Source organism: Musca autumnalis, unplaced genomic scaffold (assembly GCF_047663935.1).
Source record: "Musca autumnalis isolate F117 unplaced genomic scaffold, ASM4766393v1 scaffold_1, whole genome shotgun sequence".
NCBI classification, from domain to species: domain Eukaryota; kingdom Metazoa; phylum Arthropoda; class Insecta; order Diptera; family Muscidae; genus Musca; species Musca autumnalis.
Window position 1 is genome coordinate 246,443,965 of NW_027411644.1, and position 21,604 is coordinate 246,465,568.

Below are 21,604 nucleotides of genomic sequence, written 5' to 3' on the forward strand. Positions count from 1 at the left end.
TACGTGAGAGAGAGAAGCAAATGCAAAAACAACTCAGTGGGCGCCCTCACTATACGATCTAAGCAAAGAAGCTCGTCCCTGGTTTAGGGCTTAATGTAAACGACAGTATTTCAGACATTTAAACTGGTTCTGCAAATAGTCTCGTTAGACACTCCGTTTGAATTTGGCTATAAAGAATAAGTCCCATACCATTGAGCCGATAGGAATCGGCCCGTATAATTTATATAAGTACCTTGGGAGAAGTTCGTGCGAAATGTAAATAAAAAATTATGGTTTTGGTATGGGTAATTATTTATTCAATTAAGCAAAAAAGAAAACATTCATAAAACATGTACATACGTAGTAATGATTGAAACATAAATGTATTTTCACAAAAAAAAAGAAAAAAAAAACATTAAATTAGAATTCACACCTTTTAACGAAAATTATTTTTGGTTGCTTCTTAAAGTTAAAACACTTTGAAAAACATAAAAATTAACGTTCATTGTAATACTAAGTTGAAGTGTATTTATTCTGTTATACAGTGTACTATATAAAAAAAAAGACTTTCAGAGACTATGCGTAAAAAACATAACAATTCATACTTAACATTAGAAATATTCACAAGCTAAGGCACAAACAAAACAAATATACCATTCGGGTAGTTTTTAACTTATAGCAGAAAAAAACAATAATTTAATACTAGAAAAATAAATTGAAATGTTCTTAAATTTGTATACGATTCGAACACTTTGTAAGGCAATTACAAATAAGAATTCGGCGAGGAAATTTTATTTACATACGAAATAGAAGAAATGACATAAAGCAAGTGACAGTCTTTACTAATTTTCTACTTTATTTGACCCTCATAGATGATTCGATTAGATAAATTAAAAAAAAATATATTATTGTCCTTGACTCTTTAAGTCTTTCAATGGCAATACAAACTGTTCGGCTTGCTTACATGTAAGCTGCTCCTTCCACACGAGCAAACGTTTTAAATCTGCCAAAACTGTTGAACATTTTCTATCGAATATTTCATAGAATTCTAAAATATCAATTTGACCCTTTACAATATATATGGCAAAATCACAAAGCTGCATTAGGGTTTTAGCTGCTATCGCACATAACCTACATTATATGTCCATGTAAATAAACAGTAAGCATGTGAAATATTGAAAAAATAGACTTACCGCTCATCAATATTATAGCATATTATTATTTTAATCGTTGTCAATATGTCGCTATAAAATGTAAACCAAATATAGTGTTCGTCGTAACTTTGTAGAATATTAATGCGAATTTCCACTAATAAATCGTGTGCTTGAGTAATAAAATCTATTAGAAAATAAAGGAAAAGAAGATTAGAAATTGACAAAGATGGAATATTGTATAAAAAGGGTTTTTTTGAATAAATTCTTATATTTTTTAATCTGATTATTTTATATCTAATATTCAAAAAAAATATTACTGCGCTCCTTTTTTAATATTAGCCCGACAATGACCAAATCTGGTGTTCAATGTTTTAGGATAAAATTTATAGAAAATACACCAAAAGATTTATATTCCATGTAGTTTATTTTCAAACTAAATATCAGGAAAAAAGAGACCTGGTGAAAAGAGTACCCTCAGCCTGTCTGGATTGATTTTTCCCAAAAAAAACGTATGTATTTAGGAGGATTATAAACATGATATCGCTGTAAATAGGGCAAACAGGAAAACCTTCGGTAAAAATGTCCAAAGGATCCAAATTGGTTTCTACGTCTATGAGAAATCGCGCGTACCATTATAGCGAATATTTTCGAACTTTTGTGGAAGAAATATTACAATATCCAAAGTGTGGATGAACGCAGTATTCGGTTCGAGCTCTCCAGCCCTTCATATGGTGCCATAGGGGTTTTTTTACAATTTTCGGGCTGTTTTTCTCAAGAAGTATGGACTTGCCCCTAAAAAAACGTTTACTGCCGTAATTAAAGCAGCGAATGCAAGTTGCTTCAACAAAAATCAAAGTTATTCAAGAGCAGGTCTTAAAGTGAACTTATCCGAAATTTTGTGTGGGAAGTATCCGAAGGAATGTGCAAATATAGTCCATATTCAAACCTGATCTATACCTGGTAGATATATTAGCATACGTAAAGTATGGACAAAATCGGTCCTTCCCTTCAAGAGTTATCGTGCGCACTATTTCTCCGAACTTTTTTTGAACTTTTGTGAGGGATGTACCTGAAGGAGTGAACCGATGTTGCTTATCTTCGAACTTAAACTAAGTTCGGACAAAATATTATCAAGGCCAAATTCAAATTTTGGATCGGATCGGCAGATCCGTTCGAGAGTTGTCTTGTGTTCCTACCACTACACACGGTGTCATAGGGGTTTTTGAACTTTACAGGCTATTTTCTCAGGAAGTATGGTTTTGCCCCTGATGGAAGTTGTACCGCCGTATGAGGAGCCGTGAATACAAGTTGCTACAACAAAAACCAAAACGATTCGAGGGCAGGTCCTAAACTGAACTTTTCCGAAATTTTGTGTGTTAGGACCGTGGACCGATTGAATCCACATTGGAACCTCATCTAAGTTTGGTAGAAATTTCACGACGTGCAAAGTATGGACCAAATCGGTTACTCCCATTAAGAGTTATCGTGCGCACAAATTTTCCATTGCTAATAGTCCGGTCAAAATAGACATTGAAATAGCAAAAATTCCCACAAAGCTGAATTTTGGTGGAGTGCTAGGGTTTGCCATTAGAAGCAACGCCCTAAAAGTCCCCATCGATCCCATGTGTGCAAAAAAATTATTCGGGGTCAAAGGTCAAAATTTAAGGGTTTTTAGGTTTTCGGATTTATTTTTTGAAAACGGTTGATCTAATCAAAAAGTGACTTAAGTAAATATTGTAGACAGAAAAATTATCTACAAGTTTGACCCTTATAATTTTTTTCTTAGAAGGAACCATTCTTGAGATATAGCTGTTCTAAAAAACACAAGATTTTTATGCACTTATAAGGGAAATATGCTCATATTCAGACGAACCGGCTAAAATAAGCGAAGTAATCGGGTCTGTCCCCCAAAAAATATATATTTTCTTGAAGAGCGGAATTATAGCTATCTTCTAAAAAATTCCAAAATTCCAACAAAATCGGAGTGTGTTTAGTAGAGTTATTCAATGTTAGATTCATTTTATGCAAAAATAGCCCATTTAACCCACATGTATAACCGAAAGCCCAACGGGAACGACCCCAACGAAAACTCTCCTATTTTTTTCAAGTTTTGTCCGAAGGTAGGGTTTGTGGCGCTGATTACGCAAATGTATAATTTTCAACGGTTGCGTATCCGGTTCGCCGGTTATTAGACCCGAAAGGCCAAATTTAAAAACCGGGTTAGACCCGGTTCTACTGAACCGATTACTGCAAAGTGGATATCGTTTGAAAGCTTACGGAAGTATCTAACACATAGTGTCGTTACTTTAACCGGTTCGCCTCATAATGTACTTACGCATCTAATTTGTTATTTGACCTTTAGATCGGGATATCTCGAAAATGGTAAGTCTTTTTTAAGAATCATAAAGACCAATCTTGTAGACAATTATTGAGTCTACAACTTTTACTTTAGCGGGCTTTTGCTAAGTATTACCGTTTTTGAGAAAAATTAAAAAAAAAAACTGAGTAATGCCTCCAAAAATGACCTTTGACCCCGAATAACTTGTTTTGCACACATGGGATCGATGGGGACTTTTAGGACGTTGCTTTTAATGGCCAACCCTAGCTCTCCACCAAAATTCAGCTTTGTGGGAATTTTTGCTATTTCCCCCTTATACGCATGTCTATTTTGACCGGACAATAAATCGACTCCAAATTGTCTAAAACACATTTCGTCCAAACATACTTGGGGTCTAAAACCAAAGACATACCGCACCTGTTCAACAAAAGGGTAGTAACTCAAAATTTTGAAATTTTCACTTTCTCCTGTTTCTATTCATTTGGCTTGAGGTCAGAACAAATAAAAAACAGACAAAGTTTGTTTTTTTAATGTTGATTTATTTTTCCGATATTTCGACTATCATCGCTAGTCATCATCAGGGAATTATTGCTTTAAAAAACAATTACATATTTTTACAAAATTATAAAACAAAAGTTCCAATAATAATTACTTGGTTTTGTTACTTCCACAGCTTATTACATCCTCTTTAGTTGACAAGAAATTTCCAACTAAATTTTCTTGTGCTTTTCAATGACATTCCTGTATATCTGAGCACAGTGTTCGGTGTCAGACTTATAATTCATTCTTTGTTTAGTTGGTACATTTACAATGTGTAACATCTCGAGCATGTATCTACGTTTTTGATTATTTTCTTGTGCTAGAATTTCCACGTCTTTAAAATTAGGTGTATGTCCTTCTTGCATACAATGGGCAGCAAGAGCTGTTTTTTGTTCTAATGGCTTATTTTTCGCCTTATGATCCGACTTATGAGAGCTGAGTCTAGTTTTAAGCTTTGATCGTGTTGTACCAACATATGTCTTTGGACATACATTGGACCCGTCACCATTGCATTTAATTTTATAGACTAGATTTGATTTGTCTTCATGGGGTATTTTCGACTTCGTTCGGCTGAAGAAATTGTTATTCGCGTTGCTGCTTTTGAATGCTAGTTGATATTTATCTTTGTTATACATGTTAGAGAAAGAAAATCTCTCTGAAAAACCTGGTATGTATGTTGCTCTCTTATATGTCTTTTCCGTATTTTGAATTGCTTGATCTGGTTTATTGCGTTCTGCGTTTTTGAACAATTCATTGATGGTATTATTTGGGAAGTTATTCATTTTTAGAATAGACCTTATTTTGATTTTGTTTTTAGAATGGAATTTCTCATCACTGATATTCAACACTCTTTGGATAAAATTTGTTGCCGTATTTATTTTGATTCTACGCGGATGTTTCGAGTGGTAGTTAATAATTCGCCCGGAGGCCGTGGGCTTTTGGTACCAGTCCATTAACAATCGGTTGTTTTGTCTGATTATTATACAGTCTAGGTACGGCAATTTGTTTTGTGTTTCACACTCCATAGTGAAACGGATTTGTTTGTTAAATGCATTCAATGTCATTAATGTGGAGTCGACTTCGTCTTTCTTTATAATACAAAATATGTCGTCGATATATTTTGTTAGTATCCTAGGTTTAGTAATCAGTTTACTCATTGCGTCGTCAAGTAGTTTTTCCATTACAATGTCTGCAATGATGGGGGAAATGGGAGATCCCATTGGCATACCTTTTAATTGTTCAAATACTTTATCTTTATATACAAAGTATCTTGCGTCCTTTATACATATCGTTAAGATATCAATGAAAAGATTCATTGGAATATTTGTATGCTCCTTAATTATTGCCCAGTTTTCTTTTATTGTGTTAATCGCTAAGTTCACTGGGACGCTGGGGAACAAGGAAACAACATCAAACGATATTAAGATTTCATCATCTTCAATTTGTTGTTTGTTTATCCTTGATTTGAACTCGATCGAATCTTTAACGTTATATTTGGAATCACTTGTTAAGACCTTAAGGATATTTGCCATATATCTCGATAACTCGTAGGTCGGAGAATTTACGAATGAGCATATTGGACGTAACGGGGTTCCCTCTTTATGGATTTTGGGTAATCCATATATTTTTGGGGGGACTGAAGTTCTATTAATCATCTTGTACTTATCCATTTCGTTGATTATACCTGACTCAAATAATTTCATAATTAATTTGTTAGTCTTTTCTTGTAGACTTGTTGTTGGATCCTTTCTTATACGTTTGTAGGTACACATGTCCATTAAGATCTCGCTCATCTTTACATCATAATCGGTTTGTAACATGGCTACAGTTTTCCCACCCTTATCTGCATTAAGAATTAGAATTTGTTTATTCTGTTTTAGGAACTTGGTTGTCTGACCCACTGTGTTGAGTACGAAACGATCTCTTATTCCCAATTTTGAGTTTCTTTTGTGGTCGTTGATGAGAGTTATAACTCTCAGTGGGTCAGACAAAACTCTGTTGTTTCCTTGTTCCCCAGCGTCCCAGTGAACTTAGCGATTAACACAATAAAAGAAAACTGGGCAATAATTAAGGAGCATACAAATATTCCAATGAATCTTTTCATTGATATCTTAACGATATGTATAAAGGACGCAAGATACTTTGTATATAAAGATAAAGTATTTGAACAATTAAAAGGTATGCCAATGGGATCTCCCATTTCCCCCATCATTTCAGACATTGTAATGGAAAAACTACTTGACGACGCAATGAGTAAACTGATTACTAAACCTAGGATACTAACAAAATATGTCGACGACATATTTTGCATTATAAAGAAAGACGAAGTCGACTCCACATTAATGACATTGAATGCATTTAACAAACAAATCCGTTTCACTATGGAGTGTGAAACACAAAACAAATTGCCGTACCTAGACTGTATAATAATCAGACAAAACAACCGATTGTTAATGGACTGGTACCAAAAGCCCACGGCCTCCGGGCGAATTATTAACTACCACTCGAAACATCCGCGTAGAATCAAAATAAATACGGCAACAAATTTTATCCAAAGAGTGTTGAATATCAGTGATGAGAAATTCCATTCTAAAAACAAAATCAAAATAAGGTCTATTCTAAAAATGAATAACTTCCCAAATAATACCATCAATGAATTGTTCAAAAACGCAGAACGCAATAAACCAGATCAAGCAATTCAAAATACGGAAAAGACATATAAGAGAGCAACATACATACCAGGTTTTTCAGAGAGATTTTCTTTCTCTAACATGTATAACAAAGATAAATATCAACTAGCATTCAAAAGCAGCAACACGAATAACAATTTCTTCAGCCGAACGAAGTCGAAAATACCCCATGAAGACAAATCAAATCTAGTCTATAAAATTAAATGCAATGGTGACGGGTCCAATGTATGTCCAAAGACATATGTTGGTACAACACGATCAAAGCTTAAAACTAGACTCAGCTCTTGTAGTGTATCTCAATAGTATATTTCATACACATGGCAACACTGATTCTATGTTATGCTTTTTCTATTCTATCAATGTATCTTTTGTACTAATAACTATTCGCTACATTTTTAGTAACTGCCATTTTGCTTACTAGTTATAATTAACTTGTTCACTTCGATTTCAACCATCAAACAGATCAAAACGTTCGATTCCATTTTTCATCAATTTGTATCTTTGTTGTTATTAGTTATTTATTAAATAAAGCATTATTATTTAAACATTAATCAACGCGTGCATTTTCAATATAAATACACAACAAAGAATTGGCGACGAGGATAAACTCAAGTGCAAAGAGTACAATTAAGATTTTGTGCAAAAAAATAATTTTCAAGTTCAACAAAAAGCCATAACCTAAAATGGTTGTAAATCAATTGGCGCAAATACTGGATGCCATTACGACAATGGCAACAGCAAAGAAAACCCATCAACACCTTCAGCAACATCTTCCAATCAAATTGCAAATCAATGAAGAATTTTAATAAATAAACAAATCAAATTTAGCAGTGCCGTGTATGTGGAAAAAGTGGTCTACAACAAGTATGATGAAGATCAAACAAAAGGAAAACAAATCAAGAACACACACATGCACACACGGACGATCAGTGCAATCAGCTGTTCAATGCAATTCATTTGGCACTCACTGAACATACCTTATCAACGGGTGCGTTGGATTGAACAAAATTATCAACACCTATCATTACAATCAACTTCGATCAATCAACTAACTCATCAATTCAAAATCAATAAATTCAAATTCATCAATTTAAATCAACATCAATCAAAACTTCAATCAATTTCAATACATATTCAAGTGATAATTAAGCCCGGGAGAAATAGTGCATATTCCCGGCTGTTTCAACAATTTCAAAGTAAAATTATCAATCATCTTCAACAAATCATCAACCTGTTTCAAAATGTAAAAGCTGTTTTCGATAATGTGACATGCCATCAATTCAGTCAACAAGATCTCTGCCTGCTACCTCTGATGTGCAAGACGTTCAAGCAGAAGGAAACTAACTCCTGCTCTCCTGACGGACCAAGTCCTTTTTAAGCCTGGGAGACTGTAGTGTATCTCAATAGTATATTTCATACACATGGCAACACTGATTCTATGTTATGCTTTTTCTATTCTATCAATGTATCTTTTGTACTAATAACTATTCGCTACATTTTTAGTAACTGCCATTTTGCTTACTAGTTATAATTAACTTGTTCACTTCGATTTCAACCATCAAACAGATCAAAACGTTCGATTCCATTTTTCATCAATTTGTATCTTTGTTGTTATTAGTTATTTATTAAATAAAGCATTATTATTTAAACATTAATCAACGCGTGCATTTTCAATATAAATACACAACAGCTCTCATAAGTCGGATCATAAGGCGAAAAATAAGCCATTAGAACAAAAAACAGCTCTTGCTGCCCATTGTATGCAAGAAGGACATACACCTAATTTTAAAGACGTGGAAATTCTAGCACAAGAAAATAATCAAAAACGTAGATACATGCTCGAGATGTTACACATTGTAAATGTACCAACTAAACAAAGAATGAATTATAAGTCTGACACCGAACACTGTGCTCAGATATACAGGAATGTCATTGAAAAGCACAAGAAAATTTAGTTGGAAATTTCTTGTCAACTAAAGAGGATGTAATAAGCTGTGGAAGTAACAAAACCAAGTAATTATTATTGGAACTTTTGTTTTATAATTTTGTAAAAATATGTAATTGTTTTTTAAAGCAATAATTCCCTGATGATGACTAGCGATGATAGTCGAAATATCGGAAAAATAAATCAACATTAAAAAAACAAACTTTGTCTGTTTTTTATTTGTTCTGACCTCAAGCCAAATGAATAGAAACAGGAGATACTGATCAAAGGTCAACTAAAATCATACGAACATTTTCACTTTTCAGCAAAAAAACTATATACAATAACCAACTGCACCTACTGTAAAAATCTCCCATTGTTTTATCAACTCTTTCCATTAAGTCACTCTTCATGTCTTCAGAGTAACTTCTATGTATCAACAAAAGAGACGTATTTCTAGTTGCGCCTACGTGTTTCAGGCATTTTCTTCCCCATTTTTTCAACAATAGAGTAGTATTTCGAATTGTTCCTTGTTTATTTTATTAATTGACGCCCATTTTTTCAGTTAAACAGGAGTAAGTCGAAATAATATCTCCACTAAAACAGGGAATTGTTTCAACAAAATGGTAGTAACTCGAAAATTGGTTAGAAATATAACAAAAAATTTAACGAAATAAAAAGAAATCCAGTGCTATAGTGTAATGGACAAAATATATTTACGATGGCATAGATTTTTTGTATAATACACCATTAACATTAACATAAATAGTTTTTTGCCTCTACTGAAAAATAGGAAATTTTGAGTTACTACCCTTTTGTTGAACAGGTGCGATACGTACGGCGCAATACGATTCAGAAATCCCTTTCATTTTACTTAAAATGTATGGAAGACTAAATGATATTGTATTTTTTGAATTTGAACACAATGATATGTACTTACTCTTACAAGCCAAGTAGCGAGCATGTTTTAACTCGATGTTAATGCGATATTCATTTTGGGGACCAAAATATTTCTTTGCATACAGATATAATGTCAGATGTGATATGTAAATGTCACGATCATTAACTACTGCCTGATAACCTCGAGACTTCAATTGACGATCTAATTCATCTTCCAAAATACGAATCCTCGTACGATATTTCGTTAATAAGGTATTGTATTGTGTTGTGTTACATTGAGGGCATTTATTTAAATTGGGTGCTAGTACCATTCCAATGCATTTGTCACAATAAATTACACTGCGAAGATTCTGTATGTAAAAATGTAAAAGGTAACATTGATATTATTTGAGTATACCAAAAATCACAGCTATAATTACCGTGGGATCTTGAAGTTCTACAGTGCAATATTCACAATGACACAAAGTTGTTCCCACTTGTTTAAGAAACTGTTGTCTTTCACAATGTGAGCTAAACATAACATTTGAATTATATGTTACATAAAGTGGTTCTCCTTTTTTAATGGTCTTCAAGGATTTACCAAGAATTACACCATTATCCATGACTCTGTAAAACAAAGAATTACAATTTGCATACATATGTATATCAAATATAGCAATCACAGAACATACATTATTTCCACATTAGGTTTACATGAATATTCAAATTGCTGTAGAATTGGGGCATAAACATTTATAAGCTGAGGTACTGTTTCATTACGCTCCGACAATTGCATGAAATACTCAATGTAATGACTATGAAATAAACGGGCAAACTTCTTGACAAAATAGTAACGTTGTATGTCAGACATTTGAGCTAGACGGGAACATAATACTTTGGCACCCAAAACTGTTAGAGGTTCTTCGGCTTGTTGTCCATATATATACTTATTTATTAGCTCTGGATTGAAATAAAGCTCAGCTATGTGATCCTTATAGATGGATAGTATTGAATAGAGACGATTGGGCTGGCGTTTCGAAGTGCTAGGTGTTAGGGTAATGGTTTTAATGTTAGTTACTCTTTCGTTGGATTTAATATTTTGCTCGCAACGCTGCCATATTTCTTTATCAATGTCAACTTTGTAATAATCATTAAGATCCCTATTCAAACATTTATCATCATTTTGATTTTTAGAAGAATCTATTAAATTTTTAAATTGTTCTGGTTCGTTTGTAAGGCCTTGTAGTTGCTGCATATCAATGTCTCTAATTTCAAAATCAAAAGTATTCAACAATAGATTGCAATGTATGCGCATGAGCAAAGAACCAATAATAATAAGCTTTTGTTTACTAGAAATTTGCAGTCGCTCATAAAAGCTTTCGATTAAATTTGTTTTTGTGTCAATAAAGATGGCCAAACGAAATGCGGTCGTGATCAATGTTGAGTATTGTATTTCACTTAATACGTCATAACGAGGTTTCATTGCAAGCAGTGTCATATAGGATTGATTTTCATCCTTGAAGTTCCTTTGATTTAAATATTCCAGCAAATGAAACCAAACATCTAAAGCTGTGTTAGCTTTACGAAATGGTTTCCTTTTAAAAACACCTTTATCCAGCACTTTTGATACTTGTACAAATATACGATATATTAAGCTAGCATCCAAAATAAGCAAGGTCAATTGCTTATAGCCTAAACATTCAATTGCATGTTCAGCTCTATTCTTTTCCATGCAATTTAGTGAGCAGTACGTTTTATAATGACAATCCAAACATTTATAGATCTGTTGTTTGCACAGCCGATAGCATATTTCGCAGCGTATTAGAGGAGCTTTGACAGATTGACACAAAGGATTCTCGATGAATATAATTTCTCCTCGTTTTAGATCGCAATCAGATTTCATAGTACCATATCTGAAATAAAATGAAAGATATGTGAAATGAGATGTCGTTTAATCGTCTGTAAGTAGCTTTAGGAAGTCGGTCAATTATGTATGCAACAGAGAGAAAGTCGTCTGAGAAGGCGTTGGACATCGTCAATGAAGAAGACTTTGAGGTGGAGTATAAGAACTACTTTAAGGTCGCCTAAGAAGACGACTTTAAGGTCGTCTATGAAGACGACTTTAAGGTCGCCTATGAAGACGACTTTAAGGTCGCCTATGAAGACGACTTTAAGGTCGCCTATGAAGACGACTTTAAGGTCGTCTATTACGACGACTTTAAGGTCGTCTATTACGACGACTTTAAGGTCGTCTATTACGACGACTTTAAGGTCGTCTATTACGACGACTTTAAGGTCGTCTATTACGACGACTTTAAGGTCGTCTATTAAGACGACTTTAAGGTCGTTTATTACGACGACTTTAAGTTCGTCTATTACGACGACTTTAAGGTCGTCTATTATGACGACTTTAAGGTCGTCTATTATGACGACTTTAAGGTCGTCTATTACGACTTTAAGGTCGTCTATTACGACTTTAAGGTCGTCTATTACGACTTTAAGGTCGTCTATTACGACTTTAAGGTCGTCTATTGAGACGACCCCAAGGTCACTCTATTAAGGCGACTTAAGCGTCACTCTATTAGGTCGCCTTTAAGGTCGGCTATGAAGACGACTTTAAGGTCGAATATTAAGACGACTTTAAGGTCGAATATTAAGACGACTTTAAGGTCGTCTATCACGACGACTTTAAGAAGCTCGTCTATTACCACGACTTTAAGGTAGTTTATTAACACTACTTTAAGTTCGTCCATTACGACGACTTAAAGTTCGTCTATTACGATGACTTCAAGGTCGTCTATTACGACGACTTGAAGGTCGTCTATTACGACGACTTTAAGGTCGTCTATTACGACGACTTTAAGGTCATCTATTACGACGACTTTAAGGTCGTCTATGAAGACGACTTTAAGGTCGTCTATGAAGACGACTTCAAGGTCGTCTATGAAGACGACTTCAAGGTCGTCTATGAAGACGACTTTAAGGTAGTCTATGAAGACGACTTTAAGGTCGTCTATAAAGACGACTTTAAGGTCGTCTATGAAGACGACTTTAAGGTCGTCTATGAAGACGACTTTAAGGTCGTCTATGAAGACGACTTTAAGGTCGTCTATGAAGACGACTTTAAGGTCGTCTATGAATACGACTTTAAGGTCGTCTATGAAGACGACTTTAAGGTCGTCTATGAAGACGACTTTAAGGTCGTCTATGAAGACGACTTTAAGGTCGTCTATGAAGACGACTTTAAGGTCGTCTATGATGACTTTAAGGTCGTCTATGAAGACGACTTTAAGTTCGTCTATGAAGACGACTTTAAGGTCGTCTATGAAGACGACTTTAAGGTCGTCTATTACGACGACTTCAAGTTCGTCTATTACGACGACTTTAAGGTCTTCAATTAACACGACTTTAAGGTCGTCTATTACGACTTTAAGGTCGTCTATTACGACGACTTCAAGTTCGTCTATTACGACGACTTTAAGGCCTTCAATTAACACGACTTTAAGGTCGTCTATTACGACTTTAAGATCGTCTATTAAGACGACTTTAAGGTCGTCTATTACGACGACTTTATGGTCGTCTATTACGACGACTTTGTGGTCGTCTATTACGACGACTTTAAGGTCGTCTACTACGACGACTTTAAGGTCGTCAATTAACACGACTTTAAGTTCGTCTATTTATTTATTTCAAATATTTATTATAATAAAAAATACAATAAAATTATATAAAAATGGCACCAGCATCTAAGGCTATCGGCTAAAAGGTCGTCTGTAAGGTCGTCTATTAAAACGACTTTAAGTTCGTCTATCACGACGACTTTAAGGTCGTCTATCACGACGACTTTAAGGTCGTCTATCACGACGACTTTAAGGTCGTCTATCACGACGACTTTAAGGTCGTCTATTACGACGACTTTAAGGTCGTCTATTACGACGATTTTAAGGTCGTCTATTACGACGACTTTTAGGTCGTCTACTACGACGACTTTAAGGAGGTCTATTAATACGACTTAAAGGTTGTCTATTAGGGTGACTTTAAATTCTTCTATTAAAACGACCTTAACATCTTCTATTAAGACGACTTTAAGGTCGTCTATTTAGCTGACCTTAAAACCTATATTGAACTATACTATAAATTCGATTTTAATAGTTATTTTGTAAGTAACAGAAATGTCCAAAAATATTATACCCATTTTCACTGCATTTCTTAAATGGCTCTATGGCACCAGTATCAGTAATCAAATGTGATATTGTATTACATGCATCAAGATATTCATTTTTGAAATTCGCCAATTGTTTTTCGATTTGTACTGGAATGAGAAGAAAAGCTGTTTGTTATGGAGAATAGTTATCTTGACCATTGATTCTTACCAAAACAGCTCCTTTGTAGAGATTTTGGAGAAAGTTTAGCTGTAAATTGTTTATTCAATGTTTAGTCCAAATGTATTTAAATAACTTAGGTGTTCTATTTTACCTTTATATTTCCTATATTCCTCACTGTAATTTTTTGCTTTAGCATAATGACCCATCATGTACATACATATTACTAAGTGGCCCATTACTTCACATATATCTTCGTCTGCAGCTGTTGCGAACTGACAAATATGCATAAACATTTCGTAGTCTTTTGAGGCACACTAAAAATGTAAATTAAAAAATTTAATTAAATCAATTTGAAATATGCTAAATAGCATTTACCGATACAAGCTGCTTTGTTGTATTTATAGAAAATTAATACAGTAAAAATTAAACAGGTTAATAAATGCCTTGTTGCAATATTTTGTAGTATCAATTTGCTTTTAGAACATAATTTCACTATCCACCCTCTCATATACAAAAATATGTTAAAGAAAACAACAAATCCAATCATTTTTTGAATACTGAATTCTAAGTATTGTTTTTATTTATTTCTGCTCTTTTAAGTAGAAAGAAATTTTGATTACTTAAAACCTATACCGAACACGCAGTACATATCGCATCAGATTAATGTGCTTTACGAAACTCAAAAAAATGCTCTGCTTTTTTTGAAATTTCATACAATATTTAAAAGGTTCTGAAGGCTCTGATTTAATTTTTAGTACTCCAGCATTATTATGATGTTAATATGTTCCACTAAAACCAATGCGAAATGTATGTACATTTTGTATGCGTGTAAAAATGCATTCGAAACCTTTAATTATAATAAAGTACAAAAGAATGAGAAGAATAATCTATAAACTATGCAAAATGTAGTGGAGAATAATAAATTACATGTTCACTTAAAATTTAAAACCGTTGTTGGAAGTTTTGTTGTTGCTGATTAAACATCATTTGTTGAGCAGCAGCGGCTGCTTGCTGCTGCTGTTGTTGTTGAGCAGCAGCCGCGGCTGCGGCAACTTGTTGTTGATGAAAATCCTGTTGCTGGCCTGGATGTACTTGTTGATTTGGCTGTGGACCACCACCAGGCCCAGAGAGACGTACTCTTTTCGAATTGGGTTCATGGCTATGTTGCTGTTGTTGCTGCTGCTGTTGTTGTTGAGCTTGTTGCTGCTGTTGTTGCTGAACCTGGGCAGCCTGAGCTTGAGCTAGTTGCGATTGCTGTTGTTGTTGGGCCTGTTGTTGCTGCTGCTGTTGTTGTTGCGCCGCTGCCTGTTGTTGCTGGCGTTTTGTATCCGACTTATCCTCTTGATCATCGTCTGTTAAAAATTCTCTCTTAGGATATGGTATAGGGCAACCAGCAAACACGTCTTGTGTTGGTAATGGTTCCTCTTGGAAATATGGATCCTGCATAGCTTTTTCCGATGTTATACGTTTATTGGGATCCATAAGCAATAAATTCTGTAGCAAAGCAAATGCCTTGCTATCTGGTTTTATTTTATGGCGATCCATATATTTGGCCAAGGAACAAGTCGAGTAAGATGAACGTTTAAAATCCTTGGTTAGGGTATGATGTTCTGGCATTTTTTTAATATCTTCCCAATCTTTATCTTGTGGAAATCCCATGACATTAAAAATGCGATCCAACTGATCGTGATGATAGGGATTACTTGTCTTTATATCCTCCTGACGACAATGAAATATGGGTTCCGATGTCAGCAGTTCGGCAAAAATACAACCAATAGCCCAAATATCTATGGCTTTGGTGTAATGTCTTGCACCCAGCAGCAATTCAGGAGCCCGATACCAAAATGTTACCACAACTGGATCTAGATCAGCCAAAGGTTTTAAGGGGGCATTGAAAAGTCTTGCGAAACCCATGTCGGCTATTTTGACCCTACCCCTTTCAGGTCCATCTCCCATTAGCAAAATATTGGCTGGTTTCAAGTCACGATGCAATACCCAATTGCTGTGCAAATAGTGGATACCATCGAAGATTTGATACAACAAACTTTTCACCATACCCCTTGGTACAACAACCTGCTTCTTGGCTGCCTTTGCTGCCCGATGGAATTTAATAATATGCCACAAATCATGTTCAGCGTAGTCGAGCAAAAGAAACACTTTGCGGTCGGTGTGTGAGAGGAACACTCGAATCAGAGTAATCACATTTTGATGTTTCAGTTCGCGCAGCAGTGCAATTTCACGACAAGCTGACATTGATAGGCCAGTGCCATCAATTTGTTTAAGGGCATACTCCTTGCCATCAGAAGTTTCTTTCCACTTGGCTTTGTAAACATGACCATAAGTTCCACGTCCCACCTTGCATCCTTCATAATTGAAGAGATCTTCAACTTTTGTTCGTTCCTTTTGTGTTTTCATTTTAAAATCGTAATCCATTTTGGGGAATTATAATTTTTTTTCTCAATTTTATTCGCAATATAAAATTAATTCGGACTCAAAAGATGCAAAGTTTTTGTTTACTTTTTTCCGGTAAGCAAGTGCCAAAATGAACAGCTGCTTGGTACAGAGTTGTATTTGGTAATGCAATTGTTTATGAACAGCTGCTGTATAGGGATGTCAATGTGAGAACATTGTCTTGGATGTAGACGTTTTTAAAGCGTTTTATTTAACTTGCTTTGTTTGTTGTCTGTCTGTCAGTCTGTTTAGTTGAAATCTAGTAACACATTTTTAAAACAGTTGCGGGTCAACTGCCAACTAAAACTTTGCACACTTTTCAAATTTTGATGAATATGAGACCAAAACCAATGTGGGTCTATTTTTTCTTATAGCCTCCATACAGCGGTACCACCCGATTTCAGGTATTTAGAGGATTTATCTTCATTTTTAGCAAGAATTGGTTGTAACTAAACTTCCCTACTAAAAATTGTTGACACAGGTCCAGGGCTTGGTTTCAGGTATTTATATGTTTTTATCTACATTTCTGTCCTAAATTTTCAGTGGTCAAAAAAACTAAAAAATAATTAAAAAATATGTTTCAGTGTTTTTTTATAAATGTACTGAAAACTAGAAAATAATTTTAAGCATATTCTTCTTCATGATTGGATCTCCCAAAGAAAACGCTTGCAATTTTGTTAAAATAGTGACAAAATTAATTGACAATTAATGGAAAGCGTTTTATTTGAGAGAACCCATCATGAAGAAGAATATACTTAAAAATTATTTTCTAGTTTTTAGTGCATTTATAAATAAAACACTATAACTTAATTTTTTAATTCATTTTCTTTAGTTCTTGGAATATTTGAATTTTTTTAGGTGTACATTTTTGGCTCCTTTTTTACAAATGGAGTTAATAAAGATTTTTATCTATGATTAGGGCAAAACTCTCACAAAAATCTAAACATATTCGAGAGTTGAAAGTGAAAGTTTTGGGGACTACTGATCAAAGCTTAGGATAGACATTGCGACCTGTAACGTTTGGACCATGTCAGTTACTCCTTTGTTAAGTTATCGTGTGTACTTTTAGTTGGTGGCCGTAAGATTTTAAAGCTTCCGGGTCATTGCCTTAAGAAGTAAAAATTTTTCCTACGAAAAAATTTTAACATCGGTAAAAATGGCAAAACAATCATTAAATCGCGCTTATGAGAATATAGTTTTATTTTTATGGAAGAAAGAAAGGACAAACAAATGATCGTGAAGATCTTTATTGTGCGAGCCTAAAAACCCAAAGATTAGGGAACTTACTCTTAAAGTCAAGAGGTTAGTAGGCGAGTATAAGCGGAAAAAGTGGGTAGACTACCTGAAGCCTAAAAACCCAAAGATTAGGGAACTTACACTTGAAGTCAAGAGGATAGTAGGCGAGAATAAGCGGAAAAAGTGGAGAAGTAAAGGTGAAGTAATGCTAATGGCATGTGGGGTAAGCCTTTTTGGTGTGAAAGGTTAAATATCTACATAGGGGATTTAATGCAGTTCTTCTATCTACCCGCCGCTATATATCGTACACTGCCGCATTGTTTACCACCTGTATGGCTGAAATGATCGGTCGATGATGTCCCGATTCCGGCCACTAACTACCATTATCTAGGCTTGGATAGAATTCACACTTATGCAGTTACGTAGGCCGTGCAAATATACATTGTGAATGCCCTACTTGGAGAGCAACTCCTATGTATTTTAGTCCAATTAAGGTCTGGATGATACAGCAGCCTAAATTCGCGTTGGGCATTGGAATCTGTTGGATCAAAAAGGGCAACATAATGATAAAGAAGAAGCGAACGAAACCAAATCTGTTGAAGCACACTCTGGCTCTCTAAATGATCTCGTCAAAGAGGACAACCGACAATTCTTCAAATAGTGAGAGTTGTCGAGGCAGAAGACGTGAAAATGCCCTGTTTATAGTCAAGGCGAAAAAATATGTTGTAAAAATAAAACAGAGGTGGTATTGGTTGAAATTAACTAATTGAGTATATTAAAGAATGCATAAAACATGTTTAAACATTAGACGGCAATATGCCAAATTACGTCCTATCCAACCCAAGCATATGTTTATAGAAGAATTTGATAAATACCGGAATATGGAGAAAAAATTTCAAGCTTTTTGAAACGTATTATAATAGGCACGCCCTTTAGGCTTATATTGCACAAAATGAAATAAATAAAAAGCAAATAGAAAACTTTATTTTATGGAGATGCCAGCATGAAGTACAACACTGCAAAATTAGAGGCAATTTCCCAAATCGAAATTATTTTTTAAACCCGTTTTCTTTTTTATAATTCTTAGATTAAAATGAAAGATTTCCTCACTAGTTTCATAATCATATAGAGAGTATAATATACAACACTGCGAGAATTAATCTTAACTACATTATGAAAGATGGCTTGTTTCTTTAAGAAACATTCTAACTACAATCTGAAAAACTTACCTCCAAACTACATTCACGATAGAACAATTGACCTCGAATCTTTAATGCACTGGTCAATACAACACTATCTTTTGGAGCACGTAATATTATGGAATTAATCAGAAACATTCCCTATAATAAGGAAGGATAAGTTAATAAACAATTTACCAAATTCTTTTTGTTATTAGTTGAATATTACCTCTGCGAAGACAACTGGATCTGGTGTTAGCAGACATTTTTTCGCTTTCCAAAATAAGTCTTCCGATATGCCATATCTTTGCCGTTCATCAAATTTGGCTTCATCATCCAATATGTTGATAATTGTTTGAGTTTCCCTAAAAGCGACACAGAAAAAATGGAACTCCTTTCCTTTACCAACCCACCGCAGAAAATTATGAAAAAATTACCACAGATACCTAGTGCTTTTTATCCCGATTCCAACCATGTATTGCTTTTGTTGCGGAAATGTATACTTCCCGAGATATGGGAATTAAAATTCCACAATGTCCCTATTCTAAAATTTTGGCAGGTATTTTTCTCTAAATAGCCGGACTTCGGCCAGGATTTAAGACTTTCTCCTATGGACAGGTGCAAATCTCGGGAATGGGAACAACATTTTCTTTTAAATTAGATATTTTTCTCTAAATAGCCGGACTTTGGCCGGGATATCTCGGGAAGTATACCTACATACCTTTCAACAAAATAATACATCGTTGAAATCAGTATAGACATCACTATTTGTGGTAATTTTTTAATAATTTTCTGTGGTGGTTTGCCAACATTTTTGTGGAACTTTGGAGGCCCATATCTCGGGAAGTATACATTTCCGCAATACAATACATGGTTGGAATCAAGACAAAAAGCACTATCTGTGGTAATTTTGGAACAAATTGAATACTCCACCACCTGACGGAAAAAATTTGAAAATTTTTTTTAAATTGTAAGTTTTTCCTAAGTAGCCGGCCTTCGGCCGGGGATTTAAGACTTTCTCTTATGGACAGGAGCCAACCAATTTAGGGCACGAAAACAACATTTTTTTTTTATTTTAAAAATTTTTCTTACTTTAACCAGGGAATTTTCGGAACTTAAGAGGCCCATATCTCAGGAAGTATGGACTTCCCCCCGGAAAAGTTTATATATTTGTGATCAGGACAACAAGATCTACCTGTGGTAATTTTTCCAGATTTTTCCGCCAGGTGGGAGAGTATTCTATTTATGCCGTAATTTTTTCATAATTTTCTGATATGGGTCGGTAAAGGAAAGATAAGCCGAAAAAATGATGAATGAATGAAATATGGATACTATTAATATTTCTATAACCAAACTTAAACTTACTGGAAATTTTTCACATTCAAAGTTTTCTCGAAGAGAACACATTCGGGTAAATTGCGTTCCCACATCATTGTGGGAATTGTTAATTGTAAAGGCAGACGATGCATTTTGTTAATATTTATAATATTTAGCACGAACGTATTTGTTTAACAACAGATCATTCCTCTTGCACTTCATGAAATAAACACTTTTCAAAAATTCTTCAGCAGCGAACGAAATAAACGATTTGATTGACTAAACAAAGTTATCGATAACAAAAGTTGGCTTTTTTGCCATTGTTAACCCGTTATTTGAATTGTGAAATTGGATTTTAACGGGATCTCAGTTAAGGGTTGCCATCACTCGTACAATATAGATGGGCATTACCATAGGTCTGTTCGATAACTCAAAAATTTGTGCAAATTTGTACAAACGTTTACAAAATGCTGTTCGAGAACAAACTTGTTCTTGCAAGTACTTTTTACTTGCGAAGTTATCGAACAGACGTAATATGTCTGTTACAGAAATGCAACAATCTACTAATCTTTATTATTTTATTTATTTTTTTTTGATATCATAAATGCTCTGTTCCAAAACCTGCAAGAAGCTACTATTTTTTGCTACGATAACATTTTTCCCTTATGTAATTAATATATAAAATAATTTTTACTATTTTTTCCGATAACAAGTAACTTACAGACAGTTGTGCATACATATTTGCTCTGTTCCAGAACCTGCAAGAAGTTAATATTTTTTACTACGATAACATTTTTTCCTTTATGTTATCGAACAAAATAGTAAAAATTAGTAGCTTCTTGCAGTACTGGAACAGACCAATTATAGACGAAACTTACATTTTTTCGAACTGACACTTGCATGTGTAAACGTTCGGAAAAAATTTGAAGTTATTTTCAAAGCACTTACATTGATTACTGACAAAGAAATTTTGTCGGCAGTGAGGTTGTTGGTGTGGCAGTGAATATGTATGAGTGTATTGGTGTTTTTCGAACTGTCACTTGCATGTGTAAACGGGGGGTAACAATAAGCAGGAGTCATTGATGGCTGCCATGGTGGAATAAGAAGGTCTTACATCAAATCATGTCAAACGTCAAATTTGATCACCGTGGTGCAATGGTATGCACGCCCGCCTTGCACGCAGAAGGTCGGGGGTTCGATTCCCCGGCCAGGCAACATCGAACATTTTTCAACGGTGGCAAAATACCCCTCAGTAATGTTGGCGACATTTCCTGAGTATTTCAGCCTTGAAAAACTTCTCCATAAGTGGTGTCTTAAGACACGCCGTTCGGACTCGGCGATAAACAGTAGGTCCCATATCATTGAGCTAAATATGAATCGGGGTGCACTCATTGATATGAGAGAAGTCTCCCTTGTCCCGTATGGGATGTTGTGGAACAATGTTGTTTTTTTTTAATACATTACTGTGAATTGCTTGTTTACATTTTGTATGTGATTTTATTCACAATAACGCATTTTGACAACTGGTATGAAGATCAGCTGGTTTTGGCGTTACAACTTATTATTCCACCATGATGGCTGCATTAACATTTT

General features: G+C 34.6%; 2 protein-coding genes across 3 annotated transcripts; both read right to left on the reverse strand.

Moving 5' to 3' along the window:
• Window positions 1-273: 273 nt before the first annotated feature.
• Window positions 274-20,383, reverse strand: LOC141389304 (uncharacterized). Of its 2 annotated transcripts, none has more exons than XM_073960647.1 (11): window positions 20,060-20,383; window positions 18,924-19,059; window positions 18,746-18,856; window positions 13,981-14,143; window positions 13,878-13,916; window positions 13,696-13,816; window positions 10,197-11,417; window positions 9,945-10,131; window positions 9,566-9,875; window positions 1,173-1,317; window positions 274-1,110 (listed from the first exon to the last, which is right to left on the reverse strand). In XM_073960647.1, exons 1-11 carry the CDS (start codon window positions 20,161-20,163, stop codon window positions 885-887), a joined length of 2,763 nt encoding a protein of 920 aa, XP_073816748.1. In that variant the 5' UTR covers window positions 20,164-20,383; the 3' UTR covers window positions 274-884. The 2 variants fall into 2 exon arrangements, with proteins under 2 accessions (XP_073816748.1, XP_073816749.1); XM_073960648.1 differs by lacking the exon at window positions 20,060-20,383 and adding an exon at window positions 19,890-20,051.
• Cdk8 (cyclin-dependent kinase 8) lies at window positions 14,373-16,375 on the reverse strand. The gene has a single exon (XM_073960656.1). The coding sequence runs from the start codon at window positions 16,260-16,262 to the stop codon at window positions 14,772-14,774; it is 1,491 nt and encodes a 496-aa protein (XP_073816757.1). The 5' UTR covers window positions 16,263-16,375; the 3' UTR covers window positions 14,373-14,771.
• Window positions 20,384-21,604: the final 1,221 nt, after the last annotated feature.

Coding starts and splice junctions, on each gene's coding strand:
- Cdk8 (XM_073960656.1), bottom strand. CDS start 16,262: ATGGATTACGATTTTAAAATGAAAACACAAAAGGAACGAACAAAAGTT.
- LOC141389304 (XM_073960647.1), bottom strand. CDS start 20,163: ATGCATCGTCTGCCTTTACAATTAACAATTCCCACAATGATGTGGGAA. Junction 9,876..9,944: donor TAGAACTTCAAGATCCCACG/GTAATTATAGCT, acceptor TTTTACATACAG/AATCTTCGCAGTGTAATTTA. Junction 1,111..1,172: donor TGCTATAATATTGATGAGCG/GTAAGTCTATTT, acceptor CATATAATGTAG/GTTATGTGCGATAGCAGCTA.